The sequence below is a fragment of the Leptidea sinapis genome, chromosome 32 (assembly GCF_905404315.1).
Source record: "Leptidea sinapis chromosome 32, ilLepSina1.1, whole genome shotgun sequence".
Lineage (NCBI taxonomy): Eukaryota > Metazoa > Arthropoda > Insecta > Lepidoptera > Pieridae > Leptidea > Leptidea sinapis.
Window position 1 is genome coordinate 7148979 of NC_066296.1, and position 21812 is coordinate 7170790.

Below are 21812 nucleotides of genomic sequence, written 5' to 3' on the forward strand. Positions count from 1 at the left end.
TGGCTGATCATATATCATCAAGGTGACCCGCTCCACGCATCACAACAAGCAATAACAAAAACGACCATAAAGATACCGTAAATAAAGGATGAATGTACGACATAATGGCATTGATTGCGAACCTGCTTTTGCTTTCAATAAACCGAGGGTTGCCAGTTTCCAGTAGCTACAGTTATGGACATCAATTGTATATAAGCAGTACAATTAAGAACATTGCAATAGGAAGCCTGCACACAAAACTCATCTGCTGGCGATTTAGCTAAGGCCATTCTCAACAATCTCTTTAGTATGGTGTTTGCGATAAGCTATTGGCGGAATTATAAAAATATGAGAATATAGAAAATAAAAAAAAATTTGAATATTAAAAAAAATGCGAAAGTGTAGTAGCAGTGGGCAGGGCACATAGTATAACAGACAGATGGCCGATAGGGCAGAAAAGTCCTCGAATGGCGACCACGTACCGGAAGACGCTGTGTTGGTAGACCCCCACAAGATGAACCGACGATCTGGTCTAGATTGTAGACGTTGGACGAGGGCAGCGCAGGACCGGTCGTTGTGGAGATCTTTGGGTTGAGCAGTGGACGTCTTTCGGCTGATGAATATGATGAGGATGATAAGAATATTTAAAATTATTCTTAACAGGTTTATGCCAAATCTTGTTTATCACTATCCTCGCGGGCTAAATTTACAAATTGAAAGATGCTAGAATATTGCTAGCAAGTTTGTTGTTAAAGCAGCACTGGTCCATAAACCCATTAACGAGATACTAATATTATGGAAACGTGTTTATTTATATTGTTGAATATTATTTATTTGAATGATTTTTTGATGAAGTAACTGCCGTTTTTATAAACATACAAGAGACTTTTATATATGTATTGGGATGTCACAGCTAATATATTTTCATTATTAATTAACTTCTTTCTGAGTGATGCCTCGGGGGTCGAATGGCTAAGTAGTTCGAATTGCCCGTTTTTGCAGTACAAAGATGGTGCTTATGTCAGCAGCAGTGCCACAGAGTAGAATACCGTAGGTCATTAGACTATGAAAGTAACTAAAATAAAATATCCTTGCGGCACCTAAATGAGTAAATTGACGATTTTTTATGGCATATGCTGCATAAGGCAGTATCATGGCCTCAAATATTTCTATCGGAAGTATCAATTTAGGATAGCAAATAAATACTTCGCCTTCAACAAAAATGTGTATTTCAAAATAGACTTCACGTGGAACCGTTATATTAAATTCCTTAAGGAAATCTTAAAATTTTCGACATAAAACGTAACCTACGTTCATTCTCTTACTTGAGATTGTATCTATACAAAATTTTATTTTTATTTACATACATACAAGCCGACTGACAGAGTTACATTCCCATTTTCATTTATTTAGCACTTGTTTTCTAAGTAAACATTAACTTTGCCAAATGCTAACTCCTCCAATGAGACCCTAGCAATGTACTTGCAGAGGGGAAACAAAGTTTGTATATGTAGAATAATTATTTCATGAGTATCATCTTATAACTTAGACCACTGACGGCGCGTGCACTCTGGCACAAAGCCAACCTCAGTTCCATGGACATTCATCTCACTTTATGAGCCTTTGATTAACCCTTTCGAGATGGAAATATTGGCTTATTATTTTACAGTGTAACATCAAAGCTATAATAAATAATAAAAATCTTTATTAGTTTTAACAAATTCTCCATAATAAATAGTGGCAAGAACCTCCTTTTAAGCATATAAAGAATGCTTGTGCCAGGAGGCTCCGCTCTTTCTTAGCCTTAAAATAACATGTTTAGAGAACTTAATAATATTTTAAATGTGCATGTGTGTGTATGTGTGTGTGTGTGCTTTGTTTTACATTAACTGTAAGATATTCATTTTCTGTTCGAGAGGCTAACTTGCAAATCGCTAATATTTTCCATTCCTTTGTGTTATGTATTGGACAGGCTTTTTAATAGAACATAATATTTTGATGGCACTTAAACAACTATTTTAACTGCTATATAAGTTCTTAAATTTTTTTATAAAAAGGAGGACAAACGATCGTACTTGGTGTTAAGACGTCACCGATTTTTTTAAACAATTTAATAGAATCGCGATACTAAATAAATTACCACAAGATGAAAAGATCGCAGTTCTCCCGTCATTTGTATGTGGCACGAAGTTATCCTTTTTTAGGATAATAGAAGACCACAAGATTTTAACGTTATGTTATGTTTTTAAAGTACACACAAATAAGATTTGAAAAAGAAAATTTTATGAACGATGCGGGATTCGAACCCAAGACCTCCGGCGTTCCGTGCCGGTGCTCTAACCAACTGAGCTAACCGTTCGAATACCGCCTCGTTATAAAATTCTGTTTACTTTGTTCAACTCTTTCAAATTTTATTTGTGTATTAATCCTAGAAGTGAGGGTTATCGTTTTAAAAAGATAACATATTGTTTAGATTTCCAAGAGCGACATCTCAAGTCAATTTCCTAATATGCAAATATTGGGGTTGAGCAGGTTGTCAACTGTAAAGTAGATCCTGTAGATGAAGCCACAACCTGAGAGTTGAACAAAGCAAACAGAATTTTATAACGAGCCGGTACTCGAACTGTTAGCTCAGTTGGTTAGAGCACCGGCACGGAACGCCGGAGGTCGTGGGTTCGAATCCCGCATCGTTCATAAAATTTTGTTTTTCAAATTTTATTCAAAGATTAGAAAGAAATTCATTCTAAGAATCTTCAAATGAATTTCCCTTGTCCATAAATTACGAAGAGAAATTCTATCATGCGAAACAGATGGATGATGAAGATATTCTACTATATTATTATAAGCTACAATAGTTAGCCACTAAAGCGAAAATTACAGAAGATTCAAAATGTAAAGCTAAATTTTTAAAATCAGTTGTTCCATTTTGTAATCATAAACTCGTCACGTCGATTTACGACAGTAAGAATCAATTTTAAAAGTTAATTCTACAATTAAATGCCATTTATGGTTAAGATGAAGTATTACCCAATAAAATAAATAAATCTTTGGCCCAATGTGGGAGGACGAAAAGTTATTTCACAGCTTCTCCGTTGAGGGACGATAGATGGATTTTCTATCCAACCTACCCATTATAGGACTTAAACCTGTCCATATATTAAAGAACCTACGAATACCTATAAATCCGAATAGTTCGTATAGTAAACAGTCTACGCAAGATGTTTTTTTTTATGAAAATAAGGGACGGACGAGCAGGACGTTCAGCTGATGGTAATTGATACGCCCTACTCATTACAATGCAGTGCCACTCATGATTCTTGAAAAACCCAAAAATTCTGAGTAGCACTACAATTGCGTTCGTCACCTTGAGACAAGATGTCTCAAGTCTCATTTGCCCAGTAATTTCACTAGCTACGGCGCCCTTCAGACCAAAACACAGTAATGCTTACACATTACTGCTTCATGGCAGAAATAGGCGCCGTTGTGGTACCCATAATCTAGCCGGCATCCTGTGCAAAGGAGCCTCCCACTTTTCGACGGCAGTATAATAACAGTATTGCTTCAGTCAGCGAACAGACATATATGGTAGAGAAATGGAAATAAAGAGTAGTGATGAAAATAGCGATAATGTTAATAATATTTATTTTATTTGCAACGAGTCGATGTCTAACAATAATAATATTGTAGCTAAAAACAAAATACGACGTCCTTATGTTAAGTTTGTAAGCGCTCGTCTTACAATTCCAGCACATATACATGTCCGCTTCATGTTCATGTTCGCTAAAAAGCAATAAACACACATATGAAGTAAAATAATTTTAAGAATAAAACTAAATTATTTTCGTATCTATTTGTCCATATAAGAAGTCCAGTTTGAAATAATTATAACCTCCTCATATCACTCAAATGCCATTGTTCCCCTAAGGGACACCTGTATAACTATCATCGTCATCATCAGCCGGAAGACGTCCACTGCTGGACAAAGGCCTCCCCCAAAGATCGCCACGACGATCAGTCCTGCGCTGCCCTCATTCAGCCTACTCCAGCGATCTTGACCAGATCGTCGGTCCATCTTGTGGACCTGTATAATAATTATGATCAATTTATACATAGCACTTGCTTATATGTAACTGGTCCACTACAGTGACGACACCCGGGACGCGGATGGGAGACTGCGCTCCGAGTCGGGGGACGCAGATTCAGTCTACCACGTCAGAGGGGCCCTGGATCCAAAATGGAGAGACATACAGGTAAAACTATTTATATACATTATTAGCTAACCCGACAGATGTGTTGTTCTGTACGTAATTTATAAAATACTGATTTTGGTTAGAAATATAATTTTTGAATAATATAACTATATTTGCAATGGAAGCGTACCAAGAATACTGGCAGCATTTCCACGTTGTATAGCTAGGCTGATCCGTTGACCGAAAAAGCTGCCAGCGCTTGGGTTTCCAGTAGCCCTATTGAGGCGAGAAGATAGTACTTTGTACATTCTCCGCGCCTCTGGGCCCCTTGGGCTAAGTGTCTCGACACAAAACGGCACAAAGATATTTGACTCACTGAGTCCGACATATTTGCGACGCTTGCTGTCTTCGGCAGTCGAAGCAGCAGCCCCAGCACCAACTGGCGTAATTTGGACATCAGAAGGAGCCAGAGTGTCGACGCAATTCGCATCCCACACCAGCGCCCTTCCCCGTGCCCAAGCCACCAGCGTCATTCCATCAGGACAACGCGGCGGGTAATAAAATTTGGCTCTAAAACAGCTAGTATATTAAGTATATTATATCATCCTGCCAATTTCAGGCAGGATAACCCGTGACGCCCAAGAGCATCTGCCTGAACGCCACATCTACATTGATAAGCAATGCACTCTCAAAGATAGTGCGTTGGTTTGAGACGAATAATCTGCACTTAAACAGTAAAAAAACAAAGTGTTTACGGTTCATTACACCAAACACAGCGGAGGTACAAACCAACGTACTTATAAATGACTAGAGATTGGAACTTGTGGACACTACGGTCTTCTTGGGGTATCACGTTAGATAAAAAGCTTCAGTGGGGTCCACATATTACCCATCTAGCAGATAGACTCAACTCTGCGGCATATGCAGTTAGAAAGATTAGAGAGTACACGAATGTTGCGACCGCTAGATTAGTGTTCTTTAGTTATTTTCACAGCATCATGACGTACGGTATATTACTATGGGGTCATGCTGCTGACATTGATATAGTGTTTGCACTGCAAAAGAGAGCTGTTCGTGCTATATAACAGCTTGGTTATAGACAGTCTCTCAAAGAAAATTTAAAAAATAAATATTATGACTGTTCATTGTCAGTACATTTATGAAAATTTAATATATGTTCACAAGAATCGTCACCTTTTTGCTCTTAAAAGTGATTTTCATTATTATAACACTAGAAATAATGGATTGCTTGTAACTAATTCTAGTAGGCTTCATAAGATACATAATAGCTTTAAGGGTAAATGTATACACTTCTACAATAAAGTCCCAGCCACTGTTCAGGCATTATCTATAAATAAATTTAAATGTTTTATAGAAAAATGGCTCTGTCGTAAATCCTATTACTCCACTGCTGAATATCTAAATGATCGGATAGCCTGGGACTAGATTGTGATTATTTTATAGCGATAGAAATGACTGTACAATATTGTATATTATTATTAAAAAGAGCGCAAAAAAAACAATGCTGGGAGAGTTTCTTGCTCCGCTTCTTCTCTCTCAGAGCGCCATTTGTTTCCGAAGCGGTAGTAGTATCTAGTAGTATAAGAAATGACATCAAAAAGAATTCTAAAGGAATCAATTTTGAGAAAATAAATGCCTTTTATGCCTTTTTATGCCTTTATTTCGTAAAATATGCTACCTGTTGTTATAATGAAATTGTTTTACAGGAGAAAATATTATGCCCATACAATACAAATATTGGAAATAAAAATAATTATGGGTCCCAAATCGAAATAAAAACTATTTATCTCTCAAGTTGGACTATGCTGCACTCCATGAAGTAATCCCCAATAAAATCCGTTTATTAGTTTAGGAGGTCACTGAAAGCAAACATCAGGACACTGGATTTATAAATTATATTAATATAACCACAGAGTAGAGAACGAAAAAGCTACCGTACAATGAATGAATCGTATATCGCATAACAAGAGTGACAGTGGTGAGCGGTAGAAACTTAGAAAACAATTTTTACTTAGTTTCCACATGTTATTGACACATGAAGACACTTAGCACAAAAAATTTGAGACAAATAAATGATTTATGCAAGTACAATTGCAATATGTCATTAAATACTAGATGGGATTTATTTCTTGTTTACATTTAAGTATAAAAATCAGAATTACAAAAAAAGTTAATCTAATACGCTGAAATCTAACAAGTAAAAAAAGGAAGTAGGGTTGCGTGCCAAAAATTTAAGTGAATTATTGTAAGTGAAGTATTAAATTGAATTACAATACTTCTTCATTGACTCCACATCAATACCGTACCAACAAAACAGCAACGTTGAAGTTATTATTTGTAACTTAGTTCAAACTTTTACACTAACTTCACGAACTTAACTGAACTTTGCTTAAATGTAAATTCGTGCTGAGACGTGTGCTATGGCTTAGCGGAGTCTGTTAGAGTTTCTCATGTGGAAATATTAAAACTAAAAAGTTTTGCGCAGCTTTAAAAAAATCAATTTACCCTAACTCAAATTAAAACTGCAAAGAACTCTCGTAATTCTTGTAAGTACTGAAAATATCCAATATATTACAAATAACCCCCGATAAAAGAGATATTGTTTATGAAGCCGAAAAAAGTGCCAGCCCTAATTAAATGTCAATGAAACTAAATTGTCATAGATTATTTTACCAGAAAATAATTACCGTTTATTGCCCAGTTTTAAATATTAAAATAGATTTTCAATTTTAATAGTTTGAATAAATATATTATATTTATTATAACATTTTATAGTATAAATTAAAAACTACTTAATCAATAAGTATTAAATTTATTTCAAAATATAATTCATCTACCTATGATAATTTTATCTAAAATTGTTTTTTTATCATCGCAAATACAATTAAATTAAAATTGTTGAGTGGTCTGAAAGAAGATGTTGTGACAAGGACTGAGAAAGGAATGCTAAAATGGTTTGGATACGTGGAGCGAATGAGTGAAGAAAGAATGACTTATCAAATATATAAGGCAAGTGTGTGTGGGCAAGTCGGTCGCGGGATACCTCGTAGAACATTCGTCGACCAAATTGGGGACGTTTTGAGAAAAGAAAAGGTCCGAAGCACCCGGAACCGGCGAGCATGAATGAAAGAGTAATGAATGTAGAGGAAGCGCGGGAGGATTATAAGGATAGAAGCAAGTGGCATTCTATTGTGTCTGTCTACCCCAACGGGATCAACGTGTGAGTATGTATGTGTATGTATAAATGAAATAAAAAAGGTGGTTAAACCGGGGCATTAGCTTCATTTTGCCAAAATAAATTTAATAATCTTTAATAATAATAATAAAACGTTTCCCTCGTTTCTGATCTCAACTTCATCATTTGTGCCGGTTTCTCGTCCTTTATAGATTTTGGCACTTCATGTAGATGCTCACGTAATACTAGTAGCTACTACTCGTACGTGGCATATGAAACTGACATTTCGAGATATATCACATTTCGCGTGTTTATTTTGTGTGAATCTTAAAAAAATCGTGTCATGTTGATTGTACGCGATGATCTCATAAAACTTTGATTAACATCCGTTGAGTAGGACGTTATCAAATTTTTAATGTTAATCAAATTTTGTTCCGTAGCCAAATGGCAAAAAACGAAACCCTTATAGATTTGTCATGTCTCTCTGTCCGTCGGTATGTCACAGCCACTTTTTTTACAAAACTATAAGAACTATACTGTTAAAACTTGGTAAGTATGAAAGATGTATTAACATTTTTGAACCGCATTTACATTTTTACATAAAAATAGAAAAAAAATTTTTTTTTGGGGGTTCCCCATACTTAGATCTGAAATTCAAATAATTGTTTTTATCAAACCCATGCAAACTTCCACCGAAAATTGGTTTAAACGAGACCTGGTAATTAGTTTTTTTATAATACGTATAAATGATGAGAGCTCATTAGCACTGTATCATTTTGAGCAAAGATTTATTGCGTTTTCTTTTTAAATAATTTAATATCATTTTCCTTTCTATATATATATAACTTTTATATGATGTTACTTGCTGCTACGGAACCCTTCATGGCCGATTTGCACTTGGCCGCTTTATAATTCTACAATTAACGCCACAATCGTAGTAACTCTTGTGTGTGGCACAACACTAAGGGGGCGGTACCCTTCCATGAAGTACAATATTATTTGTATGAAATTTTAACCTCAACAATACGAAACTTCATAGGCGTGAGCTGTCAAAAAACTATTCATAAAATGGACAAAGTATAATGATTGAGCTTCAACAAATTTCATAATTAACAAAATATGTTTTAAATTTTGATATGAAATTTTGTACATATGATATTTTGTGTGAATCGAAGTGCACCGGTCATTAATTAGTGTGAATGTAGTGAGTGCCACTAGGCACTTTCTAAATACTTTTGTCATTATTTTTAAATTTGCATGGCGAATTCCTTAATCAGATTAGTCATAGTCAATTCTTTTAATGTCAGATATATTTTTTGTAATTAACTGCTTCCCATTTATTCGTTTTACTAGTTTAATTTTGATACCCTTCACTTTTAGGTAGACTTCTCTATATTACTATAACTAGCGGCCCGCTCCGGCTTCGCGCGGGTATAAAATATGTATCCTATATCATTAACTGAAAAAATGATTAAAATCGATCCAATAGTTTTGATTGATTCATTACTGCCCGTGGCCCACACACGTTAAATTTATAGTAAAACAATTCTTCTTTCCCTAAACCATGAAGTTTTCCTGCTATCTTTGGAATATCTAAATTCATACTACATTTTTACTTATTATATTTTACATTTTTACCTATTTATTTTATTTTTTGATCAATTAATATATTACAGCGCTATTTTATAGGTACGTTCTCGCCGGCCCGGCCGGCCGGAACCGCCACAAACGCTAAATCCCGCAATTTTTTGCTCTGTAACATTTAATTAGATAAAATCGCTTCGAAAATTAGCCATTATTTTCGTAAAAAGTAAATGACAAAAAATGTTATTGTGGGATATCCATAAGAGATTTTTAAATGTGTATAATAATAATACTTAGTACATTATTTTGATAAATCTCGTAGGGTTCAGCCTGCGTTTGCAATGTAAGCGGAAAAAATGTAATTAATACGACATCACATACCTCAAAAATAACAGTATTTCTCCACTATTCAATGGATGTTATTATACATATAAAGCTTTCTCTTCAATCACTCTATCTATTAAATAAAACGCATCAAAATCCATTGCGTAGTTTTAAATATTTAAGCATACATAGGGATATAGGGACAGAGAAAGCGACTTTGTTTTATACTATGTAGTGATGACGTCTTATGTCTTGAAGTAGTAGTGAACGTATTTGCATGCCACTCAGATTTTTGGATTTAATTCTAAGCAGCATTGTATTGCAAGGGTTTTTATAGGCTTAGGTTATAAATGGCGCGAATAGCCCTTTACTGCAGAACAAAGATGTCGGCTGCATTGCCTCATAATAATATACAATAGGATAATAATAAGAGATTTAGAAGGCATCGACGTGTAGTCTTCTGAGGGCTTGTCTCTTTTATATCAAATAAATAATTGTAAACTCAATATTTGCTTCAAAAGCAAGATGTTCCATTTATTGAACATCTTTTTTTTAGTTTGATTAATATCGGCTGCATTGCCCCATAATAATATACCTTAGAAAAAGAGATTTAGAAGGCCTGATCCTTATAAATCAAAGGGATAGTTGTAAACTAAATATTTGTTTCAAAAAAGAAAGATATTTTATGAATGTCGGCTGCATTGCCCCATAATAATATACAATAGGACTATAATAAGTGATTTACTGTGTACTTCTCTCTACCTGTATGTTTTGTCCGTCATTTTTTTATATCAATAGAATAATTATAAACTCAATATTTGTTTGAAAAAAAAAAACACTTGGTCGATTTGGCTGCTTTCCATTTGTTGTTTGCTTTGGCACACAAGTCCAGCTGTGGTGGCCACAATTATTATATTTGGCATTCGGCGCTTAGCAACGTCGCATAGCCAATTTGTATTCAGGTGACAGGGATAGAGGGTTATCTAGTTAAAGGCTTTGTTTATGGACGATAAATGTTGTGTTTATAAGCAATTGACCACGAAATTGATGCAATTCGACCAGCTGAGTTGGTTAAAATATGCCTACGTGTTTGCTTATTTTATTAATGGGGACAAACGACCAAGTTACTTACCTGACCAGGGGCGTGCATTGGTTTTGTGCAAAGGACTGTAGATCTATATATTATATGTTGTATGAAACGCTGCTTGCTTCGTATATTCAATGTTAAGCCTGCCTGCCGTAGGTAATGAATTAACTCCAACACTCTATGAACCTTATAACGAGGTAGGCACTGCCTAATTGCCTATAAGATATGCATGCCCCTGTACCTGACTGAATGTAGAAAAAACAAAAAATAGGCAGTACCACAGGTAATGAGGGGCGTTGCTTGTCTTTGAGATGAGCATGCTTGATCCTTCAAGTCGAAGTTTTTTTTTTCTTTCTATGGAATAGGAGGACAAACGAGCGTACGGGTCACCTGTTGTTAAGTGATCACCGCCGCCCACAATCTCTTGCAACACCAGAGGAATCACAGGAGCGTTGCCGGCCTTTAAGGAAGGTGTACGCGCTTTTTTTGAAGGTACCCATGTCGTATCGTCCTGGAAACACCGCACAAGGAAGCTCATTCCACAGCTTTGTAGTACGTGGAAGAAAGCTCCTTGAAAACCGCACTGTGGAGGACCGCCACACATCCAGATGGTGAGGATGATATCCTATCTTGAAGGTACCTATTTCGTATCGGTTCAGGAATATAGAAATCGGCAGATAATACCACAAAGGGTTTGTTTTTTCGTTTGTTCCAAAAAGTTATCAAAATGCGTGGTTATGCAAAGCCTGAAAAAGGTGGAATTTTGTTTTGATGTGCGGCGGGGGTTATGTTATGGATTGCAGTTTCAATCCAATCTATCACAAAGCTTTGCAATAGCGGCAATAAATGATCACATCTACCCAACCACTTAACCATAATCATAAAAAATAAATCAATAATTGAAGTAATATTTGAAATTCTGAGTTTTTCAAGCAAACAAATAATATATTTAAAAAACCAAATTTATTCACTCTTATGTGGACGCTACTCACCTACGAGTTCTAAATGGCTACGATTGAGCGTTGGACAAGTAGGCATCAGTGCCTACGCTAGTGCGCGGCTGCTAGATGTTCCGAAAGGATATTATGGAAAATTAATTTGCGTAGGTAAATTATGTATTCATTTTAATTTTTTTTATGATTATGTTAAGTAGCTCCAAGCCAATGGGCAACTGGTGGTTGTGTAGCTGTGCTTATCGTCTTTCTCGTATATGACCTAATTTTTCCTTGTAATTCCTTCTTATGAATTATTCCTTAAAATTTCAAAAGTCACTGTGTGTATCAAGAGTACTTCAATCTATATATATCTTGAGTAATAGTTTCATTATAGTATTAGTATATATTATTAGTATATTATGAGTATAGATTTACTATATTTATATTGAAAAGAGCGCAAAAAAAGTATGCTGTGAGAGTTTCTTGCGCCGCTTCTTCCCTCTCAGAGCGCCATTTGTTTTCGAAGCGGTAGTAGTATCTAGTGGTTTTTAGAAATGATATCAAAAAGACTTCTAAAGGAATCAATTTTGAGAAATAAATGTCTTTTTTGCCTTTATGCTTTTTAATTATGTGGATTTTTGCCCCTATTTTATTGTATTTTACAGTAAAACTTGAACAGTATTATAATTTTTAGTATGTGCAGTGTAGTTATTTTTATTTCCAATATTTGTTTTGTATGGACATCTTTTCTATGAGAGAATTCATTGACGCACGGCTTGACAGTTCTGCTGTGAAACAATTTCATTATAACAACCAATGACATTCGTAAGAACACACATACATAAGTATAGAACGTCATTGATAAAAACAGTATATTTTTCGACGTAATTCTTGATGATATGAAATATTATTGACGAATTCATAATAATACAGTAATTTATTTATTACTAGTTGACCCGACAGACGTTGTTCTGTATATAATAAATAAAATAATGTTTTTATATGAATTTGTCAATAATAATAACATCAAATATTACTTCGTAAAATATGCACTCTGCTGTCGTAATGAAATTGTTTCACAGCAGAACTATCAAATCGTGCGTCAATAAATTCTCTCATAGAAATTATGTATCTACACATCAAAGGAATAACAAATTTGTTGTTTTTATTTAATTTAGCAGCATTTTCCTATGTATTTACCTCCTAAACCTTCTCTGGACTTCCACAAATAATTCAAGACCAAAATTAGCCAAATCGGTCCACCTGTTCTCGAGTTTTAGCGAGACTAACGAACAGCAATTCATTTTTATATATATAGATATAGATAGATAGATGTACAGAACAACGTCCGTCGGGTCAGTTAGTATGCTAGAATATTCAGTCTATGGTTTTACCATACTGAAAAAAAAGCCAAATAAAACCAAATATTTAGTAGCTTGGCCAACATTCATAGAACCAATAAACTCGAGTGAGAGATCCTTTTACCTGCGCTGTATTGGTATCCCAAGCAGAATCTTAGGTCCCCCACAAGATGGACCGACGATCTGGTCAAGATCGCCGGAATACGTTGGATGACGGCAGCGCAGGACCGATCGTCGTGGCGATCTTTGGGGGAGGCCTTTGTCCAGCAGTGGACGTCTTCCGACTGAAATGATGACGATTTAAATTTTTTATCGAAAATGTATATATATATATATATATGCATTTTCGATATAAAATTTATATATATATATTTTTTTTTTTTAATTTTTTCTATCTTGTAATCTGAATAATCACTTGGCATTTGGCTAGAGCTTACACAGTTCTAATTAGTCTTGGAATGGTATTAGTCCAGTGACCAATAATTTTTTTTTAATGCCAATATCTTATACAACATTGAGGTCTTGAGGGGCTTTTCTCTTGAGTCTGTTGAAAGAACTTCTACTCATCAAATTGCAGGCGAGTGCGTTTGGGTGGGCTTTAATACGTTTTGCGTAAGACTTGAGTTTATTAAGTATCTCCTGTTTGACCATTGGTACTTTCAGGTCGCGGTGAAGTTGGATGTTGGTACCATATTTTACCAAGGTGAATTTGTTATCATCCGCAGCATTTTAGACTAAAAGCGTTGGAGTATTTCCACGTTTGAATTTGATGCAGTTCCCCACAATTCAATTCCGTAGGACCACATAGGCTTTAAGATACTTTTATATGGGAGTAATTTATTACAGAGAGACAGTTTTGAGTGCCGTGACATTAGCATGTAGATATTAAACCTAAGTATATTCATACCTTATGGCTTTCTATCAGGGTTCAAAGATACAGCGCAACCTTCGCGGCTGGGCGGCAGTTAAAGGCTGGTGTGTAGCGTGGTGGCATTCTGGCAGGGAAGACATGGAAGAAGAATTGGATGAAGAGCCTTCAGACATGGGCTATGCCACACCAGTCTCCGTGGAGACTCCACTACAGAGCTCAGTGTCCAGGTAATACCACTATCGTCACAATGAGAATATATAATATATACCCGATATGATATGGTACAATTCTGTTTGTAACTCGCCCACATTCTCGTATCGCTTTTAAACTAAAAAAAAAACTATGCTATAAAGTATTTTAATTATGAAGTGGGTACTTATTTACGAATAATCAATGCTATCTATGGAATGATAATATCTCTACTTTTCGAACGTCGTCGTCGGCAATAAATAACTTTTTTGAAATTTGACTCAAACATTTTACGTTGCTCCTTTCTTTTAAAATACTATGTTACTTAAGAAGAGTTATTAGTTTTTGGCCATTCTTTCGATTGGCATCATAAAAGTTGGGGTGTTTCATTTTACAATTAAGTCGGTTCGAGTCCCAGACGAGGCAAGTGATTTTTAGAAAATCTTTGAATGCAGAATTGCTAACTTTTAGAAATAACATAAAGTCTTCTTTCAGTAAAATACCCTATCTACGATATTTAAGGTACTTTCTCTTCATGTCCCATAACTTTGGGACACCCTGTATAATAGTGACACTAGCATTACATTTTTAATGCAGAATGCTAATTAAGTTTTCATTTCATACTGAAAAGAATGAATATTGAATAAAAAATTATTTTTTAATATATCTCCATTTATATCATGACGACTCATATAGAATTGTTAGTGACCCTGAGTACTAATCTGACCTGAGTAACCTGAGTAAACCTGAGTGCAATCATTTATAATATGATGAATATGGATGTTTGTTTCCGAGTCATGGTTGTTTCATCGTTGTATTGTACCCATAATACAGACTATACCTAGTTTGGGGCAATATAATTTGTGTAAAAGTGTGTCAATATTATTATTATATTATCATTTAATGATTCTTGTGATATTTGAAATATTATATTAAAAATGATATATCAAAAAACAAAACTAGACGCTATTCAGTGTCTTCAAAATATGGCGTATCCCATTGGAAATATGGGGTTTTAGAAAAGAAAGTGTCCGAACTAATAGTAACTTCACTTTGTCATTGAACATAAATTAAGATGCGAAGTACTGATATTTATTAATGGTAAAAGAGACACACGAAGGTACGGGTCTCCTGGTGATCACCGCCGCCGAAAGGAATCTCAGGAGCGTTGCTGGTCTTTGAAGGTGTTTTTTGTTTTATTTTTTTTAATGAAAATAAGGGACGAGACGGGCAGGACGTTCAGCTCATGGTAATTGATACGCCCTGCCCATTACAATGCAGTGCCGCTCAAGTTTCTTGAAAAACCCCAAAAATTCTGAGCGGCACTACAACTGCGCTCGTCACCTTGAGTCATAAGATGTTAAGTCCCAGTAATTTCACTAGCTAGGGCGCCCTTCAGACCGAAACACAGTAATCCTTACACATTACTGCTTCACGGTAGAAATAGGCGCCGTTGTGGTACCCATAATCTAGCCGGCATCCTGTGCAAAGGAGCCTCCCACTGGTGGTGTGTACAGTTTTATTGAAGGTACCCATGTCGTATCATCTTGGAAACACCGAACAAGGAGGCTCATTCCACAGCTGCGGAGCACTGCGGAGGACCACCACCCATCCAGATGGTGGAGGTGATATCCCTTATTTGGGGCGTGTTCTGCAAAGGTAGAATTCGGTGGCAGGAATCAGGTGAAACAGCTCTTCGGACATGCGGACCCACAATGAAGCGATGTCTCTACGCAACGCCAAGTGATCCAGCCGTTTACAGAGCAATCGTTTTTTAGTTGAATATATAATGAACTTTTTTACAGAATTTAGAAATATGAAATCCTCAACAAAATTTCAACTGCACATTAAATTATTTAAGTATGCATTCCATTACCCAAGAGGGCTTGATATGAGTACTTTTGTATCGGCCAAATATTAATTTATTTAAATCAACGCGATTCCGAATGTTTCTGCTGAATACTTAACAATACTTTAACGAGTCGGTTTTTAGCCTTCATTTTATACGGATCTCTTTCGAAAGTGCTGTAATTATTGCTATATTATAACGCAACGTGGCCGTAGTGTAAGATTTCTTTTTCTTTATAGTAGCTGCATGATGATCACTAATAGATTATTTCATTTCAAGACATAACTTTTAATTATAATGTAATAATTTACCGAAAATAAATCCCGCTGAATAAGAATTTGAGTGAAAATTCGAATATTTTTTTTTATTTCCAAACCTGTCCAAAATAAGAAATGCGTTAGTGGATTAGCATGTATAATTTGGGTAGTCCTATAAATATTCCAACTAGAAACATTTGAAATACAAAAGAGATTTGAATAATAATATAATAATAATAATATTGACATACTTTTACACAATATATCTTGCCCCAAATTAAGCATATATAGCCTGTGTTATGGGTTACAAGACAACGATATATTTAATACAATATACTTACTTAAACATACATAAATACATATAAACATCCATGACTCGGAAACAATCATAAATATTCATCATATGAATGCTTGCAACTACCGGGATTCCAACCCGGGACCTCTCTAGCATTGTAGGAAGGATCGCTAACCACTCGTCTATACAGGTCGTCTGTATATGCATAATTGTTATATTTTTCAACAGGTGCACGTCGCTTAATGTAATCCGTGACCCGTTTGCTGGTCGAACTGGATCTGGACGCTCCAACCATGACGGAGGAACTTCCCCCTTGAGACGAAACTTCGATCCACCCATCCCCAGCGCGAGGGATAGCCGTTCCCTCCCACCCAACACAAGAATCAACCAAACCTCTCCAGCCCTGAAATCTGCATCAGCCGACTCCGTCTACACCATCGTTATCAGACTTCCTGACACAGACACGGACCGACCCAGCATCAAAATGATCACGGAAGAATCACCACCAAACGCAAGACTATTCAGACTACCAAATAGGGGAGATTCAGAACTAAACTTAAACCCACCGGGGGGACTTTCAAGAAGAACTTCTCACATTCAGGATGTAAGAATACCACTGAACGCAAAAATAATCCCGAAACAGTTAGCGGGCAAAGGTATTATAACAACAAAAACGCCGAAGAAGAAGAAAACGCAAGAGAAGAAACAGGAGACAAAAGCTGCCAAAACATTATCAGCCATTCTATTATCTTTCATTCTTACATGGACTCCGTATAATATATTAGTTCTACTAAAGCCATTAACTGCATGCACCAAGTGCATACCAGACGAACTGTGGTCATTTTTTTACGCACTATGCTACATAAACTCAACGATAAATCCTGTATGTTACGCACTGTGCAATGCGACATTTAGAAGAACATACACAAGGATTTTGACATGCAAATGGCATAATAGGAACAGAGAAGGCATGACTAGAGGAGTCTATAATTAGGTTTTGATATTTTTTGTGAGATTCTTTCATGTGTATATATTATGATATTGTGCGCTATGAAGGTTATTGAAACTTTTTATCCTGTGGGCTGGATTCTCGCTGGGATTAATAATAAGCACATTTTTTACCTATATTTAGTACTTTGTCACCTAACTTAGAGCATCAATTTTAATTGTAGAAAACGAAAATATCTTAATCGAAGTATGTAGGTAAAAACGACATTAGTGCGGGAAAACTAGTGCCACGATTTATATTGCCCGATCTTGGTTACGTAGACTTCGAATTAATCTTTAAATGGTGTGTATTATGAGATATCATTAAAAAACATCCAGTCATTAATCCAAGCATTCTTTAATATTAAAATAATTATACAAATTAAATTTCTAACCAAAATTTATGAATGCTGCGGTGCTCGAACCCACGACCTCTCGGGTTCCGTCGGGCTCTTACCAACTGAGCCAACCGTTCGAGTAACGTATTACGTAAATTACGTTGTGGCTTCATCTACAGGATCTATTTTACAGTGTGAGTAGTAACAGTTGATAACAGATTGGAGTCGAATAAGATATACCATCCATGCGTCACTCAAATGGTTGGCTCAGTTGGTAATGCGCTAAAATGGAACCCGAGAGGTCGTGGGTTCGGTTCCGCATCGTTCATAAATTTTGGTTACAAATTTAATTTGTTTAATTAATCCAAGAAGTGAGGCATATTACTTTAAAAATAACAAATTTCTAAGATTAAAGTAATTAATTAATTATACCTGTAATACTTAAAAAAAATCCGAGATAGCTGAGTTACATGGGGGGCGTATTTAATTTCAAATTCAAATATTTTTATTCTGAATAGAATATAAACTTATTGTACGTCAAAAACTACCATCCATCCGAAAAAGTATGCCTCAGACTTGAAAACGATCTCAAGAAACTTATCGGCCCCTTTTTTTTAAATAAAATATCGTTACAACTTACAATATACAATCGTACAATGTAGATACCTTGTATCTTTATAACCATGTACATACCTTCGGTAAAACAGAGTTTTCGTTCAGTTGTGTTTCGACCGCGCTTTGTATACAATGCCACGCAATGACAAAGTGCCAAATAACAGTTTATCCAAATTTAAAAAAGATGGAGTCTCGTATTTTGGGTACGTGCGCCTTTAAATTAACAAAATTATGTAACCAACATGACGTTTTTAACCATTTTGCTAAATAATTTCAATTGCTAAAACAAAATACATCGCCGACGAACTGTGATAAAAGAGAGACGGAGGTCATAATGAGCCACTTTTGAGTGTATACAATAGATTTCGAACATTACTGCCACGAAATAAGGTGTTAATTTAACTAAATATATTTTTAATGTTTTGTAATGCTCCCGTGTACGCTTACACGGCAAGCGTTTCTATGGTCCACTTACTTGGACACGGCAGCATAGGACCATAGACAGCCGTCAAAAAACCACCAATATCTACGTATCCATAGACAAAAACACCAGGGAGAATGTTTTACCCGGTGTATTATGAATTGCTCTTCGTTCTAAGAGCCATAAAACAAAGCGCAACGCTTTTGAAGATAAAATATATTAATAATTATTTGAATTTAGCTGGCGGTGGCCATTTTTGTTTGGCATACAACAGGAACTTTATATTGCGATTTTTTTTTTAGAAATAATATATAACGTATCTACTATACTAAAATGATACAAACGCGATTTGACGCGATTAGCAAAATGGTCACAATTTCTCGTACCACTCAGAAAGAGTGGCGATATTATAGCACGAATCTATCACAAATAACGTTTTTTGTTTACAATAACCAAGCTTGTTTATCTAGCAAACAGTAACATAAACCGCTTAATGATACCTCTGCTAATTTAAACACAAGTGGCTATAGTCTCAAGTGGCCGCGCCGGGTTTGGCGCCAAAACAGCTGAGTAGGTGGCGACTGCGGCGCGCGGGTCGTGAGAGCATTTTGACAACCTTTTATTAGGCGTTTGGGAGTCTAGCTGTTAATAGTACGTCAATGTATAATAGGAAATATTGAATACTAAATTAAATACCATTGAAAATTTTTGACTGTCTTTGAAAAATATAAAACACGGGTGGGCTAGTAGGGTAAAATTGGATTTGCATTGTAAATTGCAAATTGCATTTAAATTATAATGATAATATTTGGTATTACAATTATTTATAAAGGTAAACATTGATAGATAGATATGTATAAAAAACGAAATGATCGATATAAGGAGAATAAAAAAATAAATTAATAAATCAAAAATGCGAATAGAGTTTTTCAAGAAGAATTCGAGGTATACTTAATACTTTCTGACATTTACCGTGGAACCTGTCACTCTTCTGAGCTGTTGAGGATTCTACCATTTTGTTAGATAATACACCCTCAGGCTCTTTAATTATAAATTTTTGTTGTAAAAAAAAAAGCCCGCTGAGTTTCTTGCGCACATTCTTCTCAGGTCTGAGGCAATCTCTTTTGAATGGGTGGTAGTTTTTGACGTTCAATAAGTGATTTTAAATCCTATTTTGAATAAAAATATTTGAATTTGAAATAAAATTTTGGTCAATCCACAAATTATCATTATTATATTTATATTAGGTTTTATCAGACATAAAAGGCATTCATTTTCTCTAAATATTCCTTTAGAATTATTTTAATCTATTAATACTAGATACTACTACCGCTTCGGAAACAAATAACTCGCCGAGACAGAAGAAGCGACGCAAGAAACTCTCTTTTATTTTTGCGCTGTTTTTAGTAAAATAGTCCACAGACACAGTCCCAGGCTGTCGGATCACTTAGATATTCAGCTGTGGGTTTAGTAGGATTTACGACACAGACATTTTTGAAGTTATACTTCTTTTGGCGCGATGGAGAAAAAAGATGAGAGTGAATTTTAACGATGCGCGCGCACACCGACACCTGAATTCTACATAGTGAAGTTAGTTCTAGGTGGCATGAAAATCAATAACTGTGTTCAAGTTGTATATTCTAGTATTTCTATATTTATAACACGTGTTTCGTAACAGTACAATTAAACAGTGTGAATAAATAAATATTATTTTGGTGTTTTTATTAAATCAATTTCATATACGACGGTGATAGTATTTACTAATAATTTATTAATCTATATTTATTGAATATTAGTGATAAAACTGATTTGAATAAACTGTTTTGAGTGCATTTATAGATTTGAGGTTAATTGTCGGTATGTATAATTTATTTACATCGTTAATTAAAAATTATTAAGTACATTATTATCTAAAAAATTTTTATTTTTTCCGTTTTGTTTTATTTCTGGAATATTAACAAATTTTATGTATAAATAAAAAAAAATCTATACTTGTCTATATTAACCTTAAATGCTGAGTGTTTATACTATCTTTGATCTTAACTATTTGTTAAAATTTGATTTAGTTTTCCATACGCCAAAGAAGTATAACTTCTAACGCGTAAACAAAAACTACATACACTCTTTTTTTTAATAAAACATTTAAATTTATTTATAGATAATGCCAGAACAGTGGCTGGGACTTTATTATAAGAGTATATATATTTACCCTCAGAGCAATTATGTATCTTATGCAAGCCCACTAGGATTAGATACAAGCAATCCCATATTGTTATAATAACGAAAATCACCGGGACATGTGGGTTACCTGAAGGTAAGAAAACAAACCCAACGATGCTTGGTCTTAATCTAGACTTGAAGAAAATTTAAAAAAATTAATTTAATTTAAAAAAAAGTTTTACACTTTAAAGCAAGGGTCTTTAATTTATTATCGCTTTTAAATATAATTCTCTAATTCCACAGTTAACCATAGAGATAATTCAAGGGCTATCAGTATACCTACTAATATTATAAATGTGAATGTAAGTTTGTCTGTTACGCTTTTACGCCTGTATCGATTTTGATAAAATTTGGTACAGCGATAGACTAGAGCTTAGGAATGGACATAGGCTGAATTTTATCCCGGAAAAATCCATGGATCCCGCGGGATTTGCGAAAGTCACGTCGATGAGCTATAAATATACCAATAGTAGGTTTAGTTTTCCATAGCAATCTTCCTCGGAATAAGATTCATGTAATATGTTGGGAACGGGAGCGAAAACGGGAACCGGAACTGAAATAGGACATGAGATAATTTTCAATTCCAAACTTGCTTATTATTTTTAGAAACCCTTATCTACGCGGACGTAGTCGCGGGCATCAGTTAGTATAAAATATATCAAAACCTAATTATAAACCGATGTGCCAAAATAACGTATTGCCAAATATAAAACCCTACCATATTATTTAGTTCGTAACGCGATTCAAATAAGAATAGGAATGAAAAATGTGCCGCGTGTGATTTGACGAATGTGATTTATTCTATAAATTTAATTAAATCAGCCGATAGAATTATCATTATATTATTTTATTAATTTTTGTATGTGAGGTGTTTTACATTCCTATTCTTATTAAGTAGAGAATTTAAATTAAGGATTGCTCTCCGCTGCGCTCCAACTAGATACCGCAAGCCTAAGAACAGTACCTTTTTTATCACGGCAACTATTAGATGCTTGTGTGTTTTGCATCTTGACACTCAATGGTATTTTTCAAATTTTGTTATATACGCTTCGTGTTATTTTATATTGAAATTAATAAAATACAAAATACTTACTGATGATATGTGATCCACGTG

The 21812-nt window shown here is 35.0% G+C and overlaps 1 protein-coding gene across 1 annotated transcript in view; it reads left to right on the forward strand.

The window, feature by feature from the left end:
• LOC126974424 (muscarinic acetylcholine receptor DM1) overlaps positions 1-20218 on the forward strand; it is a 105107-nt gene extending 84889 nt beyond the window's left edge. The window contains exons 3-5 of the mRNA XM_050821913.1: positions 4124-4229; positions 13582-13754; positions 16346-20218. Of these exons, the coding sequence (XP_050677870.1) occupies positions 4124-4229; positions 13582-13754; positions 16346-17111 (1045 nt within the window). The 3' untranslated portion in view covers positions 17112-20218. The remainder of the gene's footprint in view (positions 1-4123; positions 4230-13581; positions 13755-16345) is intronic.
• The last annotated feature ends 1594 nt before the right edge of the window (positions 20219-21812 follow it).